Consider the following 27,962-nt stretch of genomic DNA (forward strand, 5'->3'; position numbering starts at 1 on the left):
AAAATATATTTTTTTCCTGGTTTAAACTCTGCTCACACAGAGTATTGTTAAAAGCACTAACATTTTATAATAAACAGATTATTCTGCCAACGAATGTACATATATTCATCCGACCGAGAGTAATCACAAAAATACTGTTAAATTTATATACAAGTATGAATTATTACATACCATAACATTTATGTAATAAGCAATTACCTTAGACTAGTTAAGTTCTCAATAAGTAAGATTGCTTATTTAAGATATTTTTATAATTCATTCAGAAGAGACATTCAACAATAATTATATGCAATCAACTTATAATCCAAAATTAGGTAAGGAAGAAATAGTAAATCGGAAATAATTATTAAACTATAAAATTTGATTATGATTTATATATTATTACTAGTAGATACGGCTACGCGTTGCTGTGGTTATGGTACACATTAGGTACTATTATAATAAACTATTTAATACAGTGAATTTTATTTACAAATAAAAGCGGAAATGTTAATGCCGGTTAAATAATTCAAGGAGGAATTTACCCCGGAGAAAACGTGACACGTAAGTTATAAATGTATATAGATTATATATGTATATACTGTAAAGAAAAAATGCACAGTTGTGAGTGAATAAGTAATTTTTGAAATAAAAAAAGTTGAGACCAAATATAGTCCGGTGCTTTGAAAGGATTAACACGAAATGTTGTCCGTGCCGTAGGAACTACAAAAACAACTAATGCATTGAGGTATAACCTTTTTTTTTTAATATACAATATTTAATATACTTGTAGTTCGTATTTTTATTCATGTGCATATAAGGAGAGCTAAAGTATTTTTTATATATATTTTGATATAATTTATATCATTATAACAGGGCTTAAAAGAGAGAAAAACAAAACAAAACAATCGCTTTATTTTACCTTTAAATTGTGTCAAAGCATCTTCATAGCCACCCACAGGCAACGGTTGCTGCGAGGGCCCTGAGGAATGCTTGGCTTTTTTTGCTGGACTAGTTTCTATATTGAAATCAATATCACCGATTCTTGCCTTTTCTTGTAAAACAGGTATTTGAACTGCATGCTGTGAATAATAAGCAATATTTTGCCGACTAGGTTTTTGTGAACTGCCGTAGTTTTGGTTGTGTGGGTTGTCTGAGTGATGGTATTTCGAGTTTTTCCGCACCTGCGGTGATGACGGAATTGACGGCTCATTGCTTATATCGTTGGGATCGAAGCCCAATCGTTCTTTATAATATGCGTGGGATGTCATTTCCAAATCTACTACACAAAATTAAATGATCACGTCTTAAATTTAGAATTCTTTAAAAATTAGATATTCAACCTTTTCTTTTTGGTTTGGTTTTAATTTTTAATTTAATTTATTAAACTGAACAGACCCTAACGTTTTTTTAACTAAATTATTTTCAATTTAATCACATTCTAAAAATATATTTTCAAAAGTTTTGCAAATAAAAGAGTTTAATTCGTTTTCTTTTTTCACATAGCGTAATACGTATGTTATCTTTATATTCAATAATTTAAATAAAACTAAGTCATTAAACAAAAAAAAAACCACATACTTTGATTAGTAATTTATTAACATGGAATAATTGGAAAACGTCGACAATCAGACATTGTCGTCGATAAACGATAAAAATTACTCTGTTGCAAACAAATCACAAATGAAAAGAAATTTACTACGTTACGAATAGTATTAACGAGCTACATGCAACAGGTTTTTACAAAGAGAAACGTATCTATGAAAAAGGTCGAAGGTTTTGTTAGCTGTATACACAAGCTTTTGTCAGCACATTTTCACTAATAAATAATTTTAATTTATCATTGCAATCATATAAAATCAACTGGCTGCAGTATTCACTGTTTAATATACATATTCAGAACCTTGTTTTCATCAAAAGGAAGCTTTCTTTTTTCAATTTAATAACGAAAGCTATTTACACGCAATATATTATGTTTGGAACAATTAACAATATTCTTCAAGAAACGTGCGACACGAAAGTTCGTTCCAGACTGAGTAAAAGATAAAAACGAACGCTGATTATACAGTGACTAATACCAGTAAAACAGACGAGTTGCGTTGAGAGTTGTCATAACCTTGAGTCACTCGCCTTTTATTTAAAGAGTAACTATATTCCTATTGTGTATGTTAAACGATCAAAGCCAACTAATTCACAATATCATTAAGAGAGAACTCAACGATAAATATTTTTGGAAACTAATTTTTTAAGAGTAAATTATTCTCCTACAATCAGCTTTCAGCAAAAAACAATGGTTGTACATATGTAGAAAACTTCAATAATAACTGAAATAATCATGATAATAATAACAATAATACGTTTTACACCAATTTTTTTTTTGTTTTTTTCAAAATCGCAAATTCAGAAGTCGCAAATAAAGAACTCCCTGGCGAGTTCTGGTACATATACGGATGCATAAAAAACATTACGATTCTACTTACTATAATATCTGCTAATACATTGTAGATGTGTTACAATCATCCCACTCATGACTTTAGATTTTATAATTTCGAATTTGCAGTAGATAATTCGCGTATTTGGAGTACGAACTTCTTACCTTGCTTGATGAGGTATTGTTAATCTAAATTTTTCTAAACCAAAGCTGGCAGTTTAATAGGTTAGCATTTAATAGTTAGTTACACCTTAGTACAACCTTAAAATCTAGTTAAACATTTTGCCCTCAACCCACCAACCGACCTTTCATTTTTAGTATAATTTCCAATAATCTCAACTCCGCTCACAGATAATAATTATAAGCCATAGAATTTTCACAAATCTAAAATTATATAGCAACTTGAATATAAATGAATGTTGTGAAAACTTATTGACAGTAAAAAGTTATAAACCCATAAAAGCCCAAAATATTTAATTATGTGAAATAAGTACTGATATCCTTAAAATGTGATACCCTTATAGTACCAGGATTTTCATTTTATCCTACGATGACGTACATAATTAAAATTCATATACGACACATCTATTGTATAACAATTTGAAATCCACCACTTCCCCTTGTTGGCCAAATTTTACGAAACTAATTTTATTATTGATAATTAATGAAGACTACCATTCGACAAATCTCATTCTAAAGAATAAACCAAACAGATTTTATATATGAAAACAAAAATTATACGTATGAATGTAAATTTGAAGTAAAAAATGTTATTATTATACTTATAATGAACTATATAAACTAATAAAAAACAAACCGATTACACCTCATAAGCCAATTTGTCGATTTGGCTTTTATAATTGAATCATAATACTTTTATGTAACAAATGTTTGTTTTAAATAAGTTTGAACTATCCAAAATTATTTATGAGTTTTAGATTTCTAAAATGTTTATTTTAAAAGCTTTATTTTAACTTTAACATAAATTCTTATAGTTTGCCATAACAAGAATGGCATGTACTAGTTAAAAATGGTTAGGAAGGAGTTAAATCCTCAATAACTCGTCTAACCCTATACGATACATAATTTCTGATAAAAAATACTTCCTCTATGCAGCCCCAAGGGCACGGAACTAGGGTTTATTCAACTTCCGCTAATAATTCAACGGTTAAATACCGACAAAAAATTTCACTCAAGGTGGATATATATGGATTAAGGGAGTTACATACTCTTAATTATAAAATTATGTGCATATATATTTTTGAACTCTGCGCAATAATATTCATAGTATGAAAAATCGATAAAACAAATTTTTCTTAACTTAAAAATCTGCTCTCGTATAAATTGAAATGTTGTGTAAGACAAATTGTTTGTTTATCCAAAATGTACCTACAAAACTATAAGTCAAAAGTAAATTAAGCTACAAAAACTTGAAATTGGTAGTCACAATCAAAACCAGGGACGCTCTTGCCCTATAACCGGTTAAATATATCTCACAAACTACTAGAAATTCAAACAAACTTAAAGGATATATTTGTTTTCAACATTTCATAATACAGAGCGAACATGTAACCCCGACCACCCCACATATGGTTTATTCAAAACTACTAAAACCGCAGTCGTTGGGAGTTGTATACTGGCGAAAATTTGAAATCATCGACAAAAATACAATATTAAAGTCTAGTCTGTACTCTTTCGAACAGTTTGTGAATGTGATGTTAGATTTAGAAGGAAAGATATTTATGCAGTGAAGAAGCGGGAAACCACTTAGAGATAGGTGTACACTTTTTAGTATCACTAATTCCAGTGCACGCCGTCATTTTTGTGCAATCATACGTGCTGGGGTGGTGCTGTGCTCTTAATGAAAGCCATGTTGGTGTTCCACTAAATTTAGTTGGTTCACTACAGAGGGAAGGAGAACAATAAGACTAGGTATGGTAGGTTTCAATTTCGGGGAGCACAATACTTTAAATAGAAAAGTACGTTTAATTTTGTGTGGAGTTCCACTATGTTCTATTTATTAAGACAGCTTTATTAAAACCACTGAGTAGATTAATTCAAATTGAATTTTAATTAAAAACAAGTAAGTAAGGGCTAAGTTCGTGTATAACCAAACATTTTATACACTCGCAAGGTAAAATGTAGGAAGTATTGCATTCATTATTTACAATCACATGCAAGTGGATAAACTGTTATTAGACAAGTAAGGAAGGCTAAGTTCGGATGTAACCGAACATTTTATACTTTCGCAAAGTCAAATGATATACTCCTTTTAGATTTCTTTGTGGATCCTGCCGCCTTGTTCTATGTTGAACGATAGAATAATAAAAAGTCAACTATAGGCACTGGGGTCCACATATTCAGTACCTAGGGGCTTGAACAGTTTTGGTTCAATTTAGATAATTTTTGGTCACAAGGTGGCATACTTTAAACGTATTATTCACGCAAAGTTTTACGCCGATATAATCATTGTTGCTTGATTTGCATACTGGAAAGTGAAAAAATCAGATGGAATTTAAAATAATGTTATATGGGATATAGGCCAAGTTTCATAAAGATATCTCAATTTTTATTCAAGTTACAGCTTGCACAGACGGACGGACGGACAGACAGTCTCCCGGATTTCAACTCGTCTCTTAATCCTGATCATTTATATATATATAACCCTATATCAAACTCGATTAGTTTTAGGTGATACAAACAACCGTAAGGTGAACAAAACTATTATACTCTGTAGCAACAAGTTGCGAGAGTATAAAAATGATTCTTTCTGAATTTCATTAAGATTCCTTACACATTGACCGATAGCCACGGTACAAAATCCACTAGAAGTTCGAAAATATTTATATCAGGTATATGTTGGCTAAAAGAAGTACTGACCCAAACGGGGTGATGTTTGATTTGTATACTGTAAAGTCAAAGAACCAGATGGACTTTAAAAGTTGGTTAGGGGCTATCCATAAATTACGTCACAACTTGAATGTGACATTGCGAGACAAGGGGTAGGGCGGGTCAAAAGCTTTGTGACATCACATTTCAAAATTTGTGATGTCCAAACGCGAAATTTATAGGTATACAAAAAAATATTAAACTTTTACAACCGCGATCTTTATTTTTTAATACTTAAGTACAGTCGCCATGAAATTATGTCTCATGCATCATTCAACTTTTAGAACGGTGTTGTAATGCAAGTAAAGCACTAAATTTTACGAGAACTCTCAATAGTAAAGATTTGGGTAGGTTTAAGTTGTTGGCAAGTACTTGCTTATTTTTTTGTTTCAACTCTGTTACAGTGAGGTTGAGTAGAGTATCAACAAAAGTTAACTGCTAACAAGCAATTGCAGTATTAATTTAGTAAAAATATTTACAAAAAATGGAAGATGGGTAAAAACAACTATTTTATTTATAATTTCAAACTATTTTCATCAGTTATTATATAAAAATTTATAGAAAGGTATATTGAGCTCTTGAAGTAAACTCCTGAAACTGGACGTGACAAGCTATAGTTTGGAAACATTAAAATAAAATTAAGGGTCCGTGGGAAGTGTTTTAAACATAAACAGTCGATACAATCTAAGTTCTCTTTGAGTAAAATTAAATTTTTTAAGCGTTTTGCTCCTTTTCAGCTATTGGTGTTTATTCACAGCACACAAATATGGTGTTCATAATATATAAAAGCAGGCTTTGTAACAACCATATATATCGTAGGTTGCTTCAGCTCAAAGTAAAAATCATTTAAAATGCATTTTTGATAGCTACCGGCACCAAGGAAATGGAGAGTTTGTGGTAACGTTCCTTCATACAATTTAGTAAAAAACGCAATGATTCCTTATTAAAACGAAAATAACTTATAAATATGCAATAATAATTATTTAAAAGCCATTGAATTGTCAATAAAACTTTGGCTTACTTGGTGGTTCATATGGATTTGAGTGATCGCGAATACTTTTTCTTATGCGCAGCACATCAGTTTTGGCCCCAACATTTTTGTCATCATTGATCCTAATTAATGTCCATTTCAATAATTATTTACCTTTTCGTGAGCAATACCTAATTAAATTGTTTTCATTTTCAGTTATTATTTATCTGTTAAATCTTAATTTTTTAGGTTGGCAACTCCAATCAAATGTCGACCAAAAGTGTTGAATTATTGTACTTCAAGTTCAATTCAATCGAGTGGAGTTGAAAACCATAATAGGGGTTTTTATTTTGCGGGTTTATTTGCTTTTGTAGGGAATGAGGTAACACAAAAACAAAGTCTGAAAATGCTGGCCCTTTAGAAGAGTTTTCCACCGATACCTTTTATAGAAGACCTTTTAATTATGGCTAAATGACCACTCAATCCCCCCTCACCGTAAGACACTGTCACACTACACCAATTCACACCACACATTCCACACCTACTTACCATACATTCCACATCACTACACCATGCACCAACACGCACACAAATACAACTTAACACCGATCACACCACCATGAAGACATCAGCCGATATATAAGGGACTGACAGAAGGATCCCACCCGCTTTTTAGCATTTCGATTTCGCTAGCGAACCGAGCACCCGTATCAATCGACTCCCTTTTTTTTCTTCACTACTTGTGCCAACGCGATCAGTTCTCCGAGCACCCGTAGCAATCGACTCCGACTTTTTTTTCTTCAATAATTGTGACCAAGGTAAGATGGTAAAATTAACTTATTAATTCGTTTAAATATGGTCCTTCGAGCCCTAGTGGACGGCACTAGGGGAAATTAAACATAAAAAGAAACAAAAAAAAAAAAAAAAACAAACAGGTGCAGTGCCAAAAAGTGAACAAAAACGAAAAAGGTGATGTGCCAAAAAGTGAACAAAAACGAAAAAGGTGATGTGCCAAAAAGTGAATAAAAACGAAAAAGATGATCTGACAGATATTGAACAAAAAAAAAAAAAGAAAAATATATATATATATTTCAATAAAAACAACAAAAACCAAAAAGGTGCAGTGACAAAGGTGCGGTGCCAAGAAGTGAACAAACAAAAAAAAACAAAAATTAAAAAAAAAAAAAAAAATTTCAAATGTGAATATAAGCGGAGTGCAGTGTACCGTACAAAAAGAAATATTTGTACATATATACATACATACATACATATGTATAAATAGATTAGTGAAGTTGAGTGACCGAACATATGTTCGTACATACGTACATATACACATATGAAAAAAAAAAAAGTGGAAAAGAGGCTAAACATATTAACTGTGCTACAAAAACATAAAAGCAAAAATTACTTCAACACAAAAACAAACGGGCGCGAAACCAAAAAACAAAACAACTAAACGCGGCGCGAAACCCGAAAATATACAACAAAAAAACAAAAAAATATTAATCTAAAACGGGCGCGAGACTAAAACAAAATATATAGCAGCCAACAACAACAAAACACAGGAAGAGAGCTGCACAATAGGCATCAGGACAGCTGGAGTGAAGGAAGTTGGGAAATAAGGAACCCAAAAAACCCTCTAAATTAAACCGCTTACATTCTCCCCAAAACCCCCTTGAGGCGAGACAAAGTGAGTGTATCGTTTTCATTTTTCTTATTAATTATATATGTATGTTTGTATTTAAATCCTGTATACCCTTAAAACTAGGAAAATCCGTTGTAACAGTTTGAACCCACGGGTACAGGAAACGTTAACGGAAAGTATATATAAAAAAAAAAAACGGAACTAAAAATTTAAGTACTATATACTTATAAATTTTCCTAACGTTAACGGAAAATTTCAAAAAACAGATACATAAAAAACAAAAAATTGGGTTAATACACTAATATACATATATACTTATATTTACACATATATGTATATATGTATTATATTAACAAATTATTGATTGCCTAAACTTATGTGCTTACATTTGTATATATATATACACACAACAACCACAAAATAAAAAATAAAAATTCAAGTATTTACTTGCGAAGAATTCCGGCAGTACCCCTTAGGCTTAATAAAGCAATAAGCAGGACTGTGTAACGATAAGTAAGCTAAAGGCACAATAACAATTACAGCAAAGAGACAAACATACAAACATACATATATATACATTCAATCGGCAAACAATATGCAAATTGCATTTGCCGATAAATCTTATAACTAAACACTCACTTATATTTTTACATATATATTATATCAGAATAAAGTAACATAAGCGCAATCGGCAAAATACCTGCGTATTACAAATTTTACTTTTCTCCACATTCTTCTCTCACCGCGAGAAATATCACGCGTGCACAGTCGTACACATACGCACTTGTACATACGGCATCCGACCTGCCTATGCACATAACCCACATACAGTGGGTACAAATACATATTTTTAATTCATTTAATTATTTAAATATCGATTATTTTAAAACTGATTAAACAGCGCGGTTAAATAGCAACAAATAATTAATAATAAAAAAAAAAAAAATCAAATAAAATTTTTTTTTTTGGTAAAAGAAAGCTAAACACAATATACAAAATTCTCAACTAAAAATTGCTTCAAAGTCCATTTTGGCAAATATCCCGCAATACCCCTTGTTCTTTGGCAAACAAACACAAGCAGGATTGCGCACAAACATTTCAGCACAATAATTCGTGTATACCTAGGTACAAAGTGCATTGATCTCTTCAACGAGCTCTCAATTGCTCAAGTACATAAATACATATCTACAAGTCCACGCATTAGGGTGTACCTACATACCCCTACATAAGGACATAAAAACATAAAATAAATACAAGTTCGATAATTAATAAAATAAAAACAAATACGACCAGTAATTATAAAAAAATAAATTCGCGTATTTAAGAAACTTTATTCGAATTAAACACTCTTATTAACTAAAAGAGTTTGCGGTTATACACATATACGAAAGCTAAAATTAATTTTGTAAAAAACAAAAAAAAACTCTATTTACCTAAAAGAGTTTAGTTACATACAAGCATATAGCTTGAATTCCATCGGTAGACACTGAGGATTTTTAAATTTATTTCTTTATTTTCTAAATGAGCTCAGATTCAAAAGAATCCAAATCAACACAGTCGCTAAAAGTACCTAAAATGATTTCTGCAGAAAAGAGTCCATGTACACCTGCAGAAGCTACACGCTCAAAGCAAGGTGCTACAAAACAAAAACGGGTGAAAGATATTTCATACACCAAATTTATCTCTGAGAGTGACAGTCTAATACGATACTGCACTCGATTTTCATCTTCACCGATTCAGGACAATTCTGAATCGGTATTAGAAATCAAAAAGGAAAATCTTGATAATTTCTGGACACGTCTCCAAGCTGCATATGAGGCAATAGTAGAATCTGACGACTCAGATCTACCAGAAAATTTTAAATCCTCGGCTTACGCCAAGTACGAAAACTGCTTAGACCAGTTTGAAGAAACAAAAGCAATGATTTCGGATCAATTAAAATTAATTAAAGCCATAGCACCTGCTCCACATCCGAGAGTAGAGCTGCCACAAATTCAATGTCAAGAGTCAAATTCAGGCATCCATCTCAAGGTGCCCACATGTGATACCGAAATCTTTCATGGTGGTTATGAACAATGGCCGTCCTTCCGGGACATGTTTACAGCCGTTTACATAAACCACCCAAAATTAACAAATGCACAAAAATTGTATCACCTCCGATACAAAACAAAAGGTCAAGCAGGCGTCATAGTCAAACAGTTCGCACTAAATGACGATAATTTCAATCTGGCTTGGGAAGCTCTAAAAGCGAGATACGAAAATGAAAGAATATTGGTCGATAAGCAAGTAACGATACTAATGAACTTGCCTAAAATTCAGAAAGAAACAAGTGAGGAATTTATTAGACTACAATCCACTGTTTCTAATTGTTTGTCGGTTTTATCGACACAAAATATTCCCACAGACAGCTGGGACCCTATTCTGGTAAATATATGCACCGCGGCATTACCAGAAAAATCGTTACTTTTGTGGGAGCAATCGCTCTCATCTCGGAAAAAATGCCCAACGTGGCAGCAAATGAAAGAATTTCTAACTACCCAATATGAAATAGCAGAAAGGGTAGACAAAAAACTAGTTAGAGCTCAAAACGACCTCAATAGAAGCTTTAATAGACCCCAAACCAGTAGCCATAACAATTTAAATAGAAGTTTTTTTAAAAATCAATCGTTCACATCCGAACAGTATAAACAAACGTCATGCGAACTGTGTACAGGAGGGCATAAACTTAAATCTTGCGATAAATTCAAAAAATTAAATATTGTCGATAGGAACAATTTTGTGAGAACAAAAAGACTTTGTACAAATTGCCTATCACATGCACATATTCTTAAAGAGTGCGAAAGCAAATTTAATTGCGTTTATTGTCATAAACGACATCATTCAATGCTGCATTACAGCACATATTCCAGCTCACACCCAAACAGCGCAAATATGAAAAGAGCCACGGGTTTAGTTGCAACAGCAAATCCCGAAGTGCGAAGTCCCGAAAATTGCCAAGAAGCACCATGCTGCTCAAAAGCATTAAAAACCCAAACGCTACACAGCGAAATTCAAAGTAGAGTACTACTACCCACAGCAGTCGTCTCCATCGAACACCGAGGAGAGCTGTTTAAACTTAGAGCCTTAATAGACCAAGGATCACAACGATCTTTCATAGCGTCTAGGGCTCAAAATAGGTTACAACTGCCGACAAAACTAGCCAATTTTGAAATCACGGGAATGGTCTGAAGAGTAGTCCAAAACTCAAATAAAATCTGCCCCATTACCCTAATTTCCCCCCAAGCGGATAAGCACATACAAGCAGAAGCTATAGTCTTACCGCAACTTACAAATATGCTTCCAAGCTATCACATAAATAGCAAGCATTGGCAAAAGGTTTCACACCTAAAGCTGGCAGATCCCAACTGCAACACTCCCGCTCAAATAGACCTTCTATTAGGCAGCGATCTCATACCACAGATAATACTCGAAGGTATTGAGAAAATTTCAAATACACTTCTGGCACAAAATACTATTTTCGGTTGGATCCTAAGTGGACTAGTTCCGGAACCAGTTACAACCATGACTACTCAGGTTGAGGAAATCTCAAACGAATACCTCAATTCACAATTAAAGAAATTTTGGGAGTTAGAAGAGCTCCCCCCTATATCAATTACAACCCCAGAAGATCAGTATTGTGAAGACTTTTACAAAGCCACAACTACTAGATCAGATAATGGTCGGTTCGTCGTACGACTACCACTAAAACAACAATTTCCCAACACAATCGCCTTAGGTCACTCTCGCACCTCTGCAATACAAAGTATGGAAAAAACCTACTTAAAAAAGGCGAACTCAAACCAGTATATGATGGTGTGTTGGAAGAATATCTCCATTTAGACCACATGGAGGAAATAAGCCCATGCGAAAAAATCATCAACGGCAAATACTACTCATTTTATTTGCCGCACCATGCAGTAGTAAAGCCAGACAAAAAAACAACTAAAGTAAGAGTTGTCTTTAATGCATCAAGATCCACTAGCTCGGGGAATTCCCTAAATGATATTCTATTTACGGGACCCACGCTCCAACCAGATTTAATGCTCCTCATATTAAATTGGCGTATATTCAAATACGTATTTAACGGAGACGTCGAAAAAATGTATAGACAAATAGTCGTACATAAAGACGATCAAGATTTTCAGCGAATTATTTTCCGAAAATCTCCCAATAGTCCACTCCGCGACTATAAATTAAAAACAGTTACCTTTGGCGTCAACTGTGCTCCATATTTAGCCATTCGAACACTGCACGAATTGGCAGAAAACACCAAGTCAGAATTTCCTCTGGCAACCCAGGTGTTAAAAACACAAACGTATGTAGACGATATCTTGTCTGGAAGTCACAGTCTTCCACAAGCATACGAGTCACTATCACAAGTGATACAAGCCCTCAAAACCGCAGGGTTTCCGTTGAAAAAGACAACGGCGAACCACCCTAATATTCTAAAAAATATACCACATGAAAATTTGTTAGATACTAATTTCCTTAAATTCGAAAAGGAAAGTACAACAAAAACTCTGGGGATCCAATGGAATGCGATATCTGACCAGTTTTCATACACTACAGAGTCAATATCTGCATTATCTGCCATAACAAAGCGGCAAATTCTATTCTCTGTGGCGAAACTTTTCGACCCCGCAGGATGGCTTTCGCCAGTTATGATACAAGCCAAAATTCTAATACAAGAATTATGGTTAGATGGTACCGACTGGGACGAACAAGTAAAACCACTGCGTTTAGAAAAGTGGTCCCAGTTTGCGAGCAATCTACATGATATCTCACAGATACAAATCCCACGATGGGTAAATTATGCCCCAGAGCACAAAGTCGAACTACACGGCTTCTGTGACGCTTCTGAAAAGGCATATTGCGCAACTATATATGTTCGCACACAAAGCGACATTGCGACCACAAGCCACTTACTAGTAGCAAAAGCAAAAGTAGCTCCGTTAAAAACAATACGTCTGCCACGACTTGAACTGTGTGGAGCGCTACTACTAGCCAAACTAGTATCCATGGTGCGAATGCATTTAAACATGGCAATATACAAACTATATCTGTGGTCCGATTCTGAAATCGTACTCGCCTGGTTAGAAAAACCACCACATGCATGGAAGACGTATATTTCCAATCGAACGTCTCAAATCCTTGACCTAGTAGGATCAGCCACGTGGCGACATGTAGCCAGTGCTGACAATCCGGCTGATCTAGGTACAAGAGGATGCAAACTCCTGCATCTTGCCACCACCACCCTCTGGTGGAATGGCCCCCGTTGGTTAACAGAATCTCCCGATTCTTGGCCACAATCGCCCATGCGCAATATAATTGCCCCAGAAAGTCGAAAAATCGACTCTTTTCACACAACAGTGGATGATACTGACATTCTCGAACGATTTTCATCGTTCCCACGAGCCCTCAGAGTAATCGCTTATATGCTCAAGTTCATAGAGCGACTCAAAATTAAACTTAAAGGAGTAACTTCAGTACACTCCCAATGCGATAAAGTGACGCACCTAGACTTACAAAAAGCAAAGGTCGCTCTTATCGCATCTACGCAAGCGCGCTACTTCAGCCGCGATATATCACTTTTGAGAGAATCAAAACCTATTGACAAGAGAAGTCCCCTCTTAGTTCTAAATCCATTCCTCGACACGAAAGGTCTTCTTCGTGTGAATGGTCGGCTGGCCAATTCAAGCCTAACGTATAACGAACGCCATCCCATAATTGTACCAGAGAAGTCTCGACTTGCCACACTACTCATCAATTATATCCACATATTAATGCTTCATGCCGAACATCGCCTCATGCAACATATGGTCCGCCAGGAATTTTACATTCCCCGACTCAAGCCCCAAATAAAGAAGTGCATTTTCTTGTGCAAAATCTGTACAACGTACAAGCAAAAGATGCGAACACAGATTATGGCAGCACTTCCTCCGGAACGCTGCAACTTTGCTCTCCCTTTCTCCATCACAGGTGTCGATTTTGCTGGGCCTTTTCAAATAAAGGCGTCCATGTTAAGGTCTCCCACTCTGATGAAAGACTATGTGGCTGTTTTTGTCTGTTTTACGACAAAAGCAATGCACCTTGAGCTTTGTACTAATCTGACGAAGGAGGCTTTCCTTGCGGCATTTGCCCGCTTCGTCGGTCGACGCGGCTTTCCATCGAAGATCATGAGCGATAATGGTAAAACACTTATCGGTGCTCAAAGAGCCACCGAAAAACAATTTGTGGACTTTATCAAACAAGTCTCACCTGAGATTGTACAAAAGTACGCGCCCCAAGGCATTAATTGGCAATTCATCCTCCCAAGCGCTCCTCATATGGGTGGTTTATGGGAATCAGCTGTAAAAAGCTTCAAATCCCACTTCAAAAAAGTAGCTGGAAATTACAAATTCAATTACGAAGAATTCACGACATTATTAATTCGAATTGAAGCCGTTCTCAATTCACGGCCTCTTACAATCCTTTCGCAAGATTCCTCCGATTTCACAGCCTTAACTCCAGGGCACTTTCTCAAAGGAACACCCATTCTGGCCATACCCGAGCCAGGCGTGGAGTCGCTATCCTTACTAAATCGCTGGGAAAGAATTAAAATTCTCCATCACGATTTCAGCCGTCGATGGAAAGAAGAATACATAAAGGATCTCCATAAACGATACCGTTGGAAGACTCCTGAACAAGCACCAAAGCTTGGAGATTGTGTCATTATCCATGATGATTGTCTACCTCCTACCGAATGGCGGCTTGGGCGCATAGAAAAGCTACATTACGGCTCCGACGGTCACATACGAGTGGTTGATCTTCGTACACAAAGCGGAATGCTAACCAGACCGCTCGTGAAGCTATGCTTTCTCTCAACCGCCGATAATAGTGACACAGCAAATCGCACACAATCAACCGATACTACCGCAATTCAATAAAATAACCAAATCAATAAGCAAAAAACCGAAAAACTCGTTAATAACCGTTTAAATAACAAATACCTAATAAAAAAATGGTCGATCAATACGATGACCCATTCATGCCACATAACGTGGCACGATCATCCATATCCTTTCTATGACAAGTCTGCATTATTAAACAACTTTTTCATACAGATTAACATGGATGTGGATATGCCAACTACTCCCACGCCAACTGTGCGGTCGGCTACCAACGTGCCACGCACGGGGCCTACCCCAACGCCCCGATCTGCAGCTGCAACTGCCCCTGCAAGCGCACCTGAAACGACACCTAGGTCAGCACCAGTTCCTCGCGGTGGCACGCGACCTTCACGGACGCTATCATCGCCGCCTTCAGAGGCACATCGTATACGATGTCCCATTTGTCGGCGCCCACATCGTCTGCAACATTGTGGGATTTTCAGGAGCATGCGACCGTTGCAACGACAACAAGTTGCCCAGGCACATGGGCACTGTCTAAATTACCTATCGCATACGCATGGGACTCAAGAGTGTGTGTCCACGGGTCTGTGCCAAATTTGCAGCAGACCACATCACACACTCCTTCATCGCACCTCGAGGCGCGACGTTGGTCGGCCACCTACTCTGCGAATCCGCGCAACAGGACCTCGACCCTCCACTCGTGCGGTACACCCGCGGAATGTAACCCCACGGCGTCGACAGCCTAGACCGCAACCACGTCGTTCCAATGGACTGAGCAGCGTTGTGGAAACGTTACAACAGCTGCAGCGACTACTAGGCTAATAATTTGCCTAGGGGGGCCGGGATGGCTAAATGACCACTCAATCCCCCCTCACCGTAAGACACTGTCACACTACACCAATTCACACCACACATTCCACACCTACTTACCATACATTCCACATCACTACACCATGCACCAACACGCACACAAATACAACTTAACACCGATCACACCACCATGAAGACATCAGCCGATATATAAGGGACTGACAGAAGGATCCCACCCGCTTTTTAGCATTTCGATTTCGCTAGCGAACCGAGCACCCGTATCAATCGACTCCCTTTTTTTTCTTCACTACTTGTGCCAACGCGATCAGTTCTCCGAGCACCCGTAGCAATCGACTCCGACTTTTTTTTCTTCAATAATTGTGACCAAGGTAAGATGGTAAAATTAACTTATTAATTCGTTTAAATAAATTATAATAAAATAGAAATGAAATAGTGATGGAGAATTTTATTTCTTTCCATCGGTTTATAAATGATAGCGACTCCAAGTCTGCCACAGGTGTGGCCTGTGTGGGAATTTGAGAAAATAGTTAGGACTGTAAAATTAGAGGGATCTTTCGAGAGTAATGTGAGTGGCGGTGAACTGAAAACAGCTTCAATTCGAATTTGCAATGTACCAAATTCTGTATATTTACCCATATGTGGAGCGCTTGGGGAATAAATTGACAATTGATGCCCCAAGGAGCATACAAGTTGGTTGAAAATTTTCTGCGCTCGAAATGAACAAATACTGTTTTTGGTAGGAAATACTTTTTTATTCAATATAATCTCCCTTAACTTCAATACACTTATTCCAATGATCCACCAATAATTTTATGACATCCTTATAATGACTTTCCGGAAGCTTTGCAAAATACCCGTCTACGGTTGTAATAGCTTCTTCATTCGACGAAAAACGTTTTCAATGAAAGAATTGTTTCAGGTTTCTGAAGAGGTAGTAGTCGTTGGGAGCCGAATTTGATGAATACGGTGGATGCTCAAGCAAATCGTACTTTATTTTGAATTTTGTCATTCTTAAAACACCTTTCTGAGCAGGTGCATTGTCTTGATGAAAAATTATGCTTTTGTTCAGCAAACCAGGTATTTTCTCACGAATTTTTTCATCCAGCCAAGCCAAAAGGCTGCTATAATATTCAGTTGATTGTTTAACCTTTCTGCAGATAATCAATCAACAAAATTCCTTTTGCATCCCAAAAAAACTGATGCCATAACCTTTTTTGCTGATCGTTATGACTTCACCTGCTTTGGAGCTTCAGTCCACTGTAAACGTTCTTGATTCAGTTTAGGATCGTGGTGGTAGATCCAAGTCTCATCTATAGTTATAAAACGACGCAAGAAATCGGTTTTATTCTGCTTCAAAACGCTCCAAATTATGCTGAGAAATTTGTTTTCGATCCAGTTTTTGTTGAATTGTTAACGTGTGTGGTAATAACTTTCCAAACAGCTTTTTCATATGTAATTCTCTAAGTAAAATATGAAGTACTCGTACGCTTAGTTTAACTTTGATTATCACTAACAATATTATGAACCTGCTCAATGATTTCTGGTGTGGTTGCGGTTTTTGGTTGTCCTTCGCGTGGATCGTCTTCAAGCCAAGTACGACCACGTTTAAATTCACCAGCCCAAAATTCAACGGTGCATTTTGAATGTGAGCACTCCTTATACACTTCTAACACTGCGCGATATTCATTTTTTTCATATTAAAAAAATACTCTAACACGTCAACTTCCAATGGCTTGTAAACAAATAATTAATTGACAGAATGACTTGTAACTTTGCATGTGTTCTCACGACAGATGTACCTTAAAAAAAGTATTTGGAGCTAGTAGTGCTATTTCTTGGTGAGAGCAGAAAGGTTTCAACCAATCTGTACCTTTAAATAGTTTCAGATGGGACCTTTTTAATAAATTTCCTGAACTGCTTTTCAGTGGCGCCGGCCGACGAAGTGAGCCAACGCCGCGAGAAAAGCCTTCGGTGTAGAATTTGTATATAGCTCAAGATGCACTGCTTTTGTCGTAAAAGAAAAAAATACAGCTTCATAGACTTTATTAAGGGCCCTTTATAGTGATGTCTTTATCTTGAAGGCTGTGCTTACTCAAAACATGAAAAACGAATTTTGGAGAAAAAGTCTGATAAAAAATTTAATGTTGTTGTTGTTGTAACGGTTACCTAGTCCCGCTTGGATGAGAAGTTATAGTTTAGTTGGGTTGAATTGGGTTTATTGGGCATTCAAAGAGGTGGTTAATTTAATAAAGTGCCGCGTGGCCGCAAATGTATATATGTATAACTGAGTCACCAGCTGAGTCGATTTACCCATGCCCGTCCGTTCATCCATCTGTCTGTATATATGCGAACTAGTCCTTCAGTTTCTGAGATATCAATCTGAAATTTTGCACCTTTCTTTTTTCACCGAGATATAATATATATATTTATAATTTTTGGTAATAAATATTTTCAATTTAATTTAGTTCAGCATTATTCAATGCTTCTTAGTTAATCCGTTTCTAGGTAGTATGTTACATATAGTTTTGATGGTTTTTACATACTTGAGTATGGAACATGGGATAAACATGAATTTTTCATATATATTTGAGACTTTTTTTATAGCCATGAGTCATGGCGAAAGCTAAACATGGGGTACTGAAGCCTTCTGAATGGAATTGTACAATAGATTCTGACAGTATCATTGGCATATGTGCCAACAGGACCACTACTTCTTTAAACTTTCCCGTCAAAAGCTTGCTTCAATAATATTTCCTTTGATATTTTTGATGACCAGTACACATTTCTTCATAATTGACAGGAATTTAAATTACGCAGAAGGATAATAGGATAGAATAGAATAGGAGTTTATCGTTTCTTTGAGTGAATATTTGTGAACCATTTTGCACTCATCACAAGTTATGACAGAACTTCTTTTCAACACTGCAGTTATTCCCCTATTTTTTATATAACCTGATGAGTTTGTTTTGTTATAAATTCCTAATGACAATTTAAATTCTGAATGTTTCGTTCGCCCATCATCTAGCAAAGTAGCTACTGATGCGATTTTCTGTTGTGACTGTATCTTGGCAAGATTCAAAGATAATGTAGATACCTTACCAGTTTCACATGGTTCTATGTGCCTTCGCACGGTGATCTTGTCCTTCCAACAGCCGGCCGAATTATATTTTTTCTACCTTCTGATATTATTTTTCAAGATGTTTGTGTTGCGCATCTCTGCTCTCCAGATTGTTGAGTTTTGATTTTTTTCTGCATTTTTTTCAAAGTTATAACTATTTTATTTTTTACTTTTTGAATACATGCTTGTTTTGAAATATTGCGCCGTTTTGTTCGTAAACTTGTTGCCAACGAGATGCCAACTTCATTATACCCCTCTCGTAGAAGACTGCGTCCCTATTGCCAAAAAACTCGGAGAGCCAATTTCCACAGGCCTCTCTTGAGGCCAACTTCTCACCATTAAGCGCATTCGCCAAGGACAGGAAAAGATGGTAATCACTTGGTGCCAGGTCCGGACTATCAGGTGGGTGCATTAGGACCTCCCATCCGAGCTCCAGGAGCTTCTGGCGAGTCACCAAAGACGTGTGTGGCCTGGCGTTGTCCTGATGGAACACAATTAGGCCTCTGTTGATCAAAGATGGCCTATTCTGGATGAGTGCTGCCTTCAAGCAGTCTAGTTGTTGGAAGTAGAGGGCCGAATTGAGCGTCTGGCCATAGGGGAGCAGCTCATAGTAGATGATTCCTTACCAATCCCACCAAACACACAGCAAAACCTTCCTGGCCGTCAATCAGGTCTTGGCCACCATCTGGGCCGCTTCCCCGAGCTTTGACCACGACCGTTTGCACTCGATGTTGTCATAAGTGACCCATTTTTCATCGCCAGTCACAATCCGCTTCAGAAACGGGTCGATTCTGCAGCGATTTGCAGATGGAAATTCGGTTCATCGTGTTTTTTGCGTTAGTTCATGTGACACCCAAACATCGAGCTCCTTTTTATCTTTAGTTCCTCAGCAATTAAATAAGTAACGGTCTGTTTCCACTATTTCTATGATTTTATCGAAATTTCTGACGGCAGGCGTCCCGACGCGTGGTGCATCTTTGACATCGAAATTACCGGAACGGAACCTAGCAAATCACTTTTGTGCTACACGTTCGTTTACAGTATCGGGCCCATAAACTAAATTAATGTTTTCAGCCGCTTTGCCTGCTTTTTCGCTTTGATCGAAGAAAAATTGTAAAATATAGCGGATTTTCTCTTTGTTGGTGTCCATCTTTGACGAGCGCTCACAACGAACTGAGTAAATCAATCGAAAAACTGTCAAAGACAAACTTTTAGCGCGAATAAACACGTTTTCAGTGGCATATAGTATGACATGATGCGACAACGTAACACTAGTACTATGGACAATAACGCCATCTCTTAGATAAAAACCGAACGAACTTTTTACTTGACCTAATATTTGTTTTTCATTTATGAATTATTTTGACTTTTAACATAATTAAAGTATAAACTATTCTATCCTTTAAGTTAGATCAAACTGGACACAGTTTACTGATTTTTACCAAAACGGGTTAGTAGTTTACCCCGGACAAAGAACGTGACATATAATTTTTATAGATACGACTACTAGTTCCTGTCGCGCGTTGCTGTGGCTATGGCATACATTTACACGATTATAATAAACTATTCAATACAGTGAAAATATTATTTACCAATAACGGTGAAAACGTTATTGCCGATTTAAGAATCCATGGAATTGTACTTAAGGTTTAAGTTTGAAAATTATTGATAAAAAATATTTGTCAATTAAAAAAATTTTTGCTTAAAATTATAATGATTATTATTTATTTCAACCAAAGACCGTAATCATTATAAGTTTTATTTTTAAATCACGTAATATGATCACATATTGAGTTTTACGATTTTCTTCACCGATAATGATTAATTTTGATTAATATTATAATAATAAATCGTAAATAAGCATGAGCAAAAAACTTAAGAATCATAAATATACATTATTTTTTAACAAAATAAATAAATAAAAATTACATATAATGATTTAAAGTTTTTGTGTTCAAAATTATTAATTTTGATTAATTTTATAAGAAATCATATATAATCACTATTTTTGGGCAAAAAAAAAATAGCAACCACAAATAAGCAAACTGCGCTCCAACTGCTCGAAGCTCTCTGTTTCGTGGCAGACCTTCATGGCCTTAACATGGCCCGGTTTGCGTAAATACTTTTCGGCTTCTCTAAAAAGAATTAGTGCAATTTCGATAATTTTTTTAGTTTAAACATATGTCTTCTGCAGCAAGTCTCAGGAATCAAAACTAAGAAGGAAACTAAACCATAAACAAATAAAGGCGAAAGCGCCGAAAATGCCACAATTAAAAGAAATTTTAATAGTTTTCTATTTTTTTTTTCTCAAAATAAAACTCACTTTTAGATCACACTTTTAAAACAAAAAAATGTCTTAAATTGTGTTTTTTTTTTTAAACAAAACTTATATCGATGAACACGTTGCCGCTACAATCGTATTTGCCGACAGAAATTACGTTTTGAATAACTTTGGTGTTTTGGATCCGATAACCAATAGTCATGCAAACCAGAAAATATATCCCGAAAAAGGGGCGTGGCAATACCGTACTATAAATTTAATCCAAAAGGTGTGTTCTAAAAGGATCTGCAACGAAGCTAACAGAAACCTACATAACGTGTAATCTAAAAATGAGTTTTATTTTGAGAAAAAAAAATATAAATCACAAATAATGAATATATATGATTTATTATAAAATTAATAATTATCGGCGAAGAGTTTTTTGTAAGTCGATTCTAAGTGATTGATTTTTTCATTTAAAAATCGCAACAATAATTATTATTTACGGTCCTTGATTTGAACACATGCTAAATGAGACATAAACTAGTATACGATTTAAGTTGGATCAAACTGAACACTGTGCTAAATTTGACTAAAATCAGTTCAATAGTTTAGGAGTTTACTCCGGACAAAACGTGTGTTGTAATTTTTATAAATACAAGGTGCGTTCCAAAGTAAACAGTACAAAAGTAACAAAGTAAACTCTAGTGACGCCATCTATATGTCGACTAGTGCGTTAGAATCTGCTATCCTTTATTGACTTCCAGTATAAATTTCATGACATTTCATCTATTCGAAGTGAAGTTATTCCGTTTTAAGTGTCAGTATGTTTTTGTCATCGGTGCGAAAATGAAAATTGGTGAAACTGTTACCGAAACGTTTCAATTGATGAAACAAGTTTATGGCGATGATTGCCTATCCCGTAGCAAAGTGCATGAGTGGTTTCAACGTTTTCAAAATGGTCGTGAGGACATAAATAAGAAATGAGCCGAAACCCAAAAAATCGCTCCTGGAGAAGTCAAAAGAGAAGACAATGCTGATTTGTTTTTATGATTCCAAGAGTATTGTCACAAAGAATTTTTTCCACCCGGCCAAAACGTTAATGCGGTATTCTACCTTGGAGTTTTGCAGCTATTGGTGCGCCGCGATTGGTGGTCGGCCCGAATATCGCGAAGATGGAAGTTGGCGTTAGTTGCACGATTATGCGCCGTCTTATCAATCGACGCCTGTGGCCGATTATTTGACCACAAATCACATTTTAACAATAAACCACTCCCCGTATTCACCTGTTATGGCACCGTGCGACTTCTAACTTTTCGGAAAAATGCATTTGCCGATGAAAGGAAAGCGTTATGCAGACGTGGAGGCTATTCAAAAGGCTTGCACCGACATACTGGCGGCCATACCGGGCAACGAGCTAAAACACTCGTTCGACATGCTTTTGAACCGTGCAAAAAGCTGTATTAAAGCAGAAGAAGACTATTTTGAATAAAATTAATTGATTTTGCCGATAAAACCATTTGTTCTGTCTATTTTTAAAAGTCCTGTTTACTTTGGAACGCACCTTGTATATATTATGATATGTATGTTTATAGATGTATACCATATATTTTACCATTTCACCTCACTGCACTGTACCTTTGGTAGTTTTTATAATTTATTTTTATTTTTTGTCACGGCATTTGTGTATGTATTTTTTGGATAAAGACTATAGTGCCATTCAGTATGGCTCGAAGGACCATGAACAAATTGATATACAATTTATTGGGGAGCACACCGTGTTTAAAAGGTGGATATTTCACTTATTCTCAAACTTTAAATACAAAGGTCAGTTAATTTAGTGAGGAGTTCCACTCTTTCTTATATATTATAACAACTCTGTTAAAACCTTTAAGTATTTTAATTTAAATTGATGCCGATGAGCGGTGCTACTAGAATTCAATTGTACGATAACATGCGGTTTCAATTCGACTTATGATAGTAAAAAAACGAGCCGGGCCCATGGAACTATAGACTTTCACTTTTTGATAACATCTTGGCCATCATATTTCATCGAAATTTGTAATGCTTTAACATAGCTTACTCATACCGGTGGAGGGTTGCGAGACTTCAGATACCTTATCCATTTCGCCCGCTCATAATTTACCAGTGATCGAATGTCCAAAGTGACATCCCTTATACAGGTATTACAGAGAGCTATTTTCTTAATACCGCTTCTTTAAAAGTTGAGGCGGATTTCCGAAACGCTACCTACCATCAGGAATGAAACAAGCAATAGAAGTAGCATTCACTTTGCAGAATCGACGTTCGCAAACGATTACTGTCGTAAAAATGGGAAGTACAAAAGAGGTGTTTTCAGTTAATTATATAATTACAATCCAGTCAGTTTCGTTAAAGTTATTAAATAATCCAACCCTCGACAGCCGCTTCTCGTTACCCCAATGGACCCGAATTGTCCTTTTTCTCTCTGTCTAATATTCGCCGGCAGTTGTTTCTGCTTATTAACATTACTTTCCTGGTCTAAATATAGATCATTTGTCCTTGAGAAGAAAGTGTGTAATACGTTTCCAATTAGACTCACTCTATTTATTACAGTACAGAAAGGAGAATACATATTTTCAAGACAATTCAGTTTACTTAGCGAAATAATCGGATTTATATCCGACCAACAGCATAGAAAAATATGGATAAATTTTGGCATAAGGAAAACAACGAATTTTTAGTCAAGTTCTTCGAAAACGGAATAAAAACAATATATCAAATATATGAGGCAGAAATGCAGACCTTAAGCTTACAAAATAACGAAAACATATTAACTATTAATTAAATATTTGTTTTACTTATTTACCTGCTATTCTTAGTACAGCTCTATCTGCCGGATCAAGCTGTAGAATACTAAGTGGCTTATCCTTAGCCCATTCGCTAAGGCTCTCACGATCCATCTTTACTTCTGCGCGAGATATTACAGAATAGTTGCCATCAACGCGGTCTTTGGTTCATATTTTACAATTTATCAGGATAAAATGAATGGAAATAGATCACGCCGCAGTGTTCCTATAAATTTATATACTATTATATCAATATACAATAAAATGAGTTGAACTAAAAATAATTTTTTTTGATTGTTAAATATATGTAAATGGAAAAATATAAGCAAAACATTTCGCAGCAATTACTGTTAAACCATTCAAATCAGTTAATGTTTAATAAATATAAAATATTTTACAATAAAACAAAAAAATTACTCATCAAAGCGACAATTTAATTATTAATTTGAAAACCACTTACAAAATTATATTTCACTCTTTGAAATAACTTAACATTAATAACTTCGAATGCCGGATGGGACAGTTAATTTCAATTAGTTCATATTAGTCGAACATTAATTGATTAGTTGTGTTTTTGAGGATCGTCAAATTCTCTACAAGAAAAAGTTTTCATTTCACTATACAATAATTTTAATATTGATCCTGACCGCGTAATTTCAGAGCTATGTGCGTGACAAAACAACCGGTCGGCACAGAAGGGCGCCAAGATGATTTTGAGCTAGTTACCAAGGTTGATATTAAGCTCTGCCATCTTCATAGACCAGCATTAGGTAAAAACCGACCGACGAAAACCGATGTATGAAATAAATGTATAGAAACGAATAAGTGTAAAAATCATTACAAATCGAAAAAATACGTACTATAAATTGTTGAATTTTTCAACTTTAAATGCAAATATCTCAAATACTCTCCAACACAAGTTTCCCGCGGCTATTCTATATCTTGATCTGGAAAACCTCCTCTATACGCCCACACCCAGTTTATCCCCGAAATATTGGGACGGTAAATTTTCCCCAAAATCTCAATGGACTACGCTCTGAGCTAGATGAATAACTTAAAATGATGGTATGCATTAGTGAAACGTGATTGAACACAACTATTGCTGATGGTGAAATAACACTTATACATTATTTAGAAAAGACTGAGGCAGCTGTACTAGTGAGCGGAAGCCAGGGTGTACTAATCGCAGTCAAATAAAGTATTTCTGTAGAGCTATTAGAAGATGAAGTCACTCATTTAGAACAATTTTACAAAAGTTGTACCGAAGACGATGTTATAATCGCAAGCGTATATTTCCACCCTATCATCAAAAGATATCTACAACAGTCACGCTAATGTAATATCATACCTAAATAACAAATACCTGAACAGCAAGCTGCTCATTTAAGTGAATACAACTTGCAAAGCAGTTCCCTTCACATACATTGGGTGAGCCTATTCTACAGCAACATGATTCTATATAAAATACAATACGATAGGTAATGGCAACCTGTGTTTAAGCAACACAGATATAAGAGTCAGTAAAGCTGAACCTCTAATCAACATCACCCAGCGCTAAACATACTAATTAATATTCAAACTAATTTAAAGCAAACTAGTTCACCTAGATACATCTCTAAAAATGCAGACTATCCAGGCCTAAACGGATTCTTCTTGTCAAGCAACTGGAATCAATATATTATACCCATAATAAAATAAACGAGGGAATTACACTATATGTACCTATACAAAATTAGATATCAAGCAATCATCCAAACTGGTCCTCAACAAAACTGATAAACTTAGTCAGAGAAATAATATAGCTCTTGCTAGATATAAAAAATTAAGCTATAAAATTTTTCGGAGCCTCCGAAATGACTGCAAAAAGCTGAGTAACTGTTTTAGTTATATAATATATCCCTTAAATAACTAAATATAAATAATATAATAAATATAATAAAATCAGATGTTTCCAATTTTTCTAGAATAAGTGACACCAACATCCCATCTACACTAAAATATAACGGCACAACAGCCAGCAATGGAAAATAAGTAAGTAACTTATTCGCTTCATGATTTAAGAGTGTTTACAGCTACATGTAAACAGTCACATCTCTGATGCATATGAAGTCTCCTCTGATGTCCCGCAAAGCTCTCACCTGGGGCCAATTCTTTTTAACATATTCATCAATGACATAAAAGAGCAATTTGTATCAGATTATAGTGACCTACGATGCAGTACTCAAAGAACTCCTTGCACTCGACCCCAGCAAAGGTCCAGGCCCCGATGGGTTACCTAACATATTCATCAAAAACTGTGCGGTAGGCCTATGTGAGCCTTTGACACATATATTTGGCGAATCTCTTCACCACTTCACACCTACTGGAAACTGTCATACATCTCACCGATTCATAAAGAGGGGCCCAAAACCTTGGTTAGCAACTACCGTCCTATCTGCATACAGTCTGCACTTTCAAAACTATTTCAGAGGTTAGTGCTTCCACAGATACGTCAGGCATTTGAAAACATCATAACAACCAAACAACATGGCTTTACTAGTGGCAGATCCACCACTACCAATTTGTTCATATACGTCGACAAACTGCTGAACTCCATGGATTCCGGCAACTGCACACACAGCATTTACACAGACTTCAGCAAGGCTTTCGACCGTGTTGACTACGAAATACTTTTAGATAAGCTAAGTTAATATGGTGTGGCTGGACGTGCATTAGCTTGGATACGTACATACCTCACAGGCAGACGCTTGTAAGTCAGAGTAGATAGCCACTTATCCAGTGAATATGAAGTAATCTCTGGTGTGCCACAAGGATCTCACCTTGGTCCTGTACTATTTAACATCTTTGTCAACGACATTGGTAATAATTTTGCTTCTGATTTCCTTCTATATGCTGATGACCTCAAAATATTTAGACCGATTACTTGTGAGACAGACATCATAATTTTGCAACAAGACATAAATATCCTCAGTGACTGGTGTCGAGTGAACAAGCTGGATCTCAACGTAAACAAATGTGCGGCCGTATCTTTCGCTCGCTCACACTCACCGATCCGCACGAGCTACAAACTTGATGGGCTTGAGATAGCGGAGGTCGAGAACATAAAAGAGAAAGGTATCATTGTTGATAATAAGCTCACCTTTCAAAAACCCTTGGACACTCATTAGACTATTCAAGTCACTTGTACTACCAATTTTTGAATATGGTTAGGTAATCTGGTCTCCCTACACTAACAGGACAATCGATAAAGTTGAAAAGGCGCAGCGTAAATTTTGTAAGTCACTGGCCTATAAACTATCGTCACCAAGTCACATCTGCACTACTGATGAGGTCTACCAGTTCTACTGTATAAACAAACTGTCTTCTCGTCGACAGGTCGCTGACCTCTGCTTTTTCTACAAAGTAGTCAATAACATCACTGATGCTCATGAGATCCTAAACAGTTTTGAACTCGCCCCTGCTAGTCTTACCCTGAGGCGAAATAGATTACTAAAAACATCGAAATCCAAGAAAAATTATGTTGTCCTTGGTCCTCAGAATAGACTGGCTAATTTAGTAAATTCACTTCAAGGTGAAATTGATTTCTATGGAGGAACATACGCTCCTTTTACCGAAAACACCAAGAGACACCTGCTCGTCTGAATTACATCTAAATCAAGTCTGAATTACATATTAACTTACAATTATTTAAATAGTTTCCAGATATTACACTAATATACCCTAGCCACTTTTGTATAATACTTTAATTCTTTATTATATCTATGTATGTTGCCGATTGGCGTTTAAATAAATAAATAAATTATCTATTATATGCAGATGACTTAAAAATCTACAGAAAATTGAATCAGGGTTGGCGCAAACTAAATAAACTAAATTTAAACAGAGCTAAATCCGTAGCTAAACCAGGGGTTAGCAAAATACAAGTACCTTGTAGTACCTTGATGATCATCAGCAAGAGCAAATTTCCTCTGTAAAAGACCTAGGTGTAATAGTGCGTAAGGTTAAATTTACAAGTCATGTCGATAAAATTATGGCATCACGTCCAACTCGGGCCCCGAGAAATTCTACTCCTGCATCTGCGC

General features: G+C 35.9%; 1 protein-coding gene across 26 annotated transcripts in view; it reads right to left on the reverse strand.

The window, feature by feature from the left end:
• The window catches only part of shot (dystonin-like protein short stop), a 155,025-nt gene that overhangs the window by 116,710 nt on the left and 10,353 nt on the right, over window positions 1–27,962 (reverse strand). For 9 of the 26 annotated variants that reach the window (XM_036362135.2, XM_036362115.2, XM_036362114.2 and 6 more), the window contains exon 2: window positions 23,901–24,106. In XM_036362135.2, the coding sequence (XP_036218028.2) occupies window positions 23,901–23,994 (94 nt within the window). In that variant the 5' untranslated portion in view covers window positions 23,995–24,106. Of the gene's footprint in view, window positions 1–901; window positions 1,259–1,882; window positions 2,019–23,900; window positions 24,107–27,962 lie in introns of those variants that run through there. The other 17 variants (XM_036362133.2, XM_036362109.2, XM_036362105.2 and 14 more) reach the window with 4 other exon arrangements.

The sequence above is a fragment of the Bactrocera oleae genome, chromosome 4 (assembly GCF_042242935.1).
Source record: "Bactrocera oleae isolate idBacOlea1 chromosome 4, idBacOlea1, whole genome shotgun sequence".
NCBI lineage: Eukaryota > Metazoa > Arthropoda > Insecta > Diptera > Tephritidae > Bactrocera > Bactrocera oleae.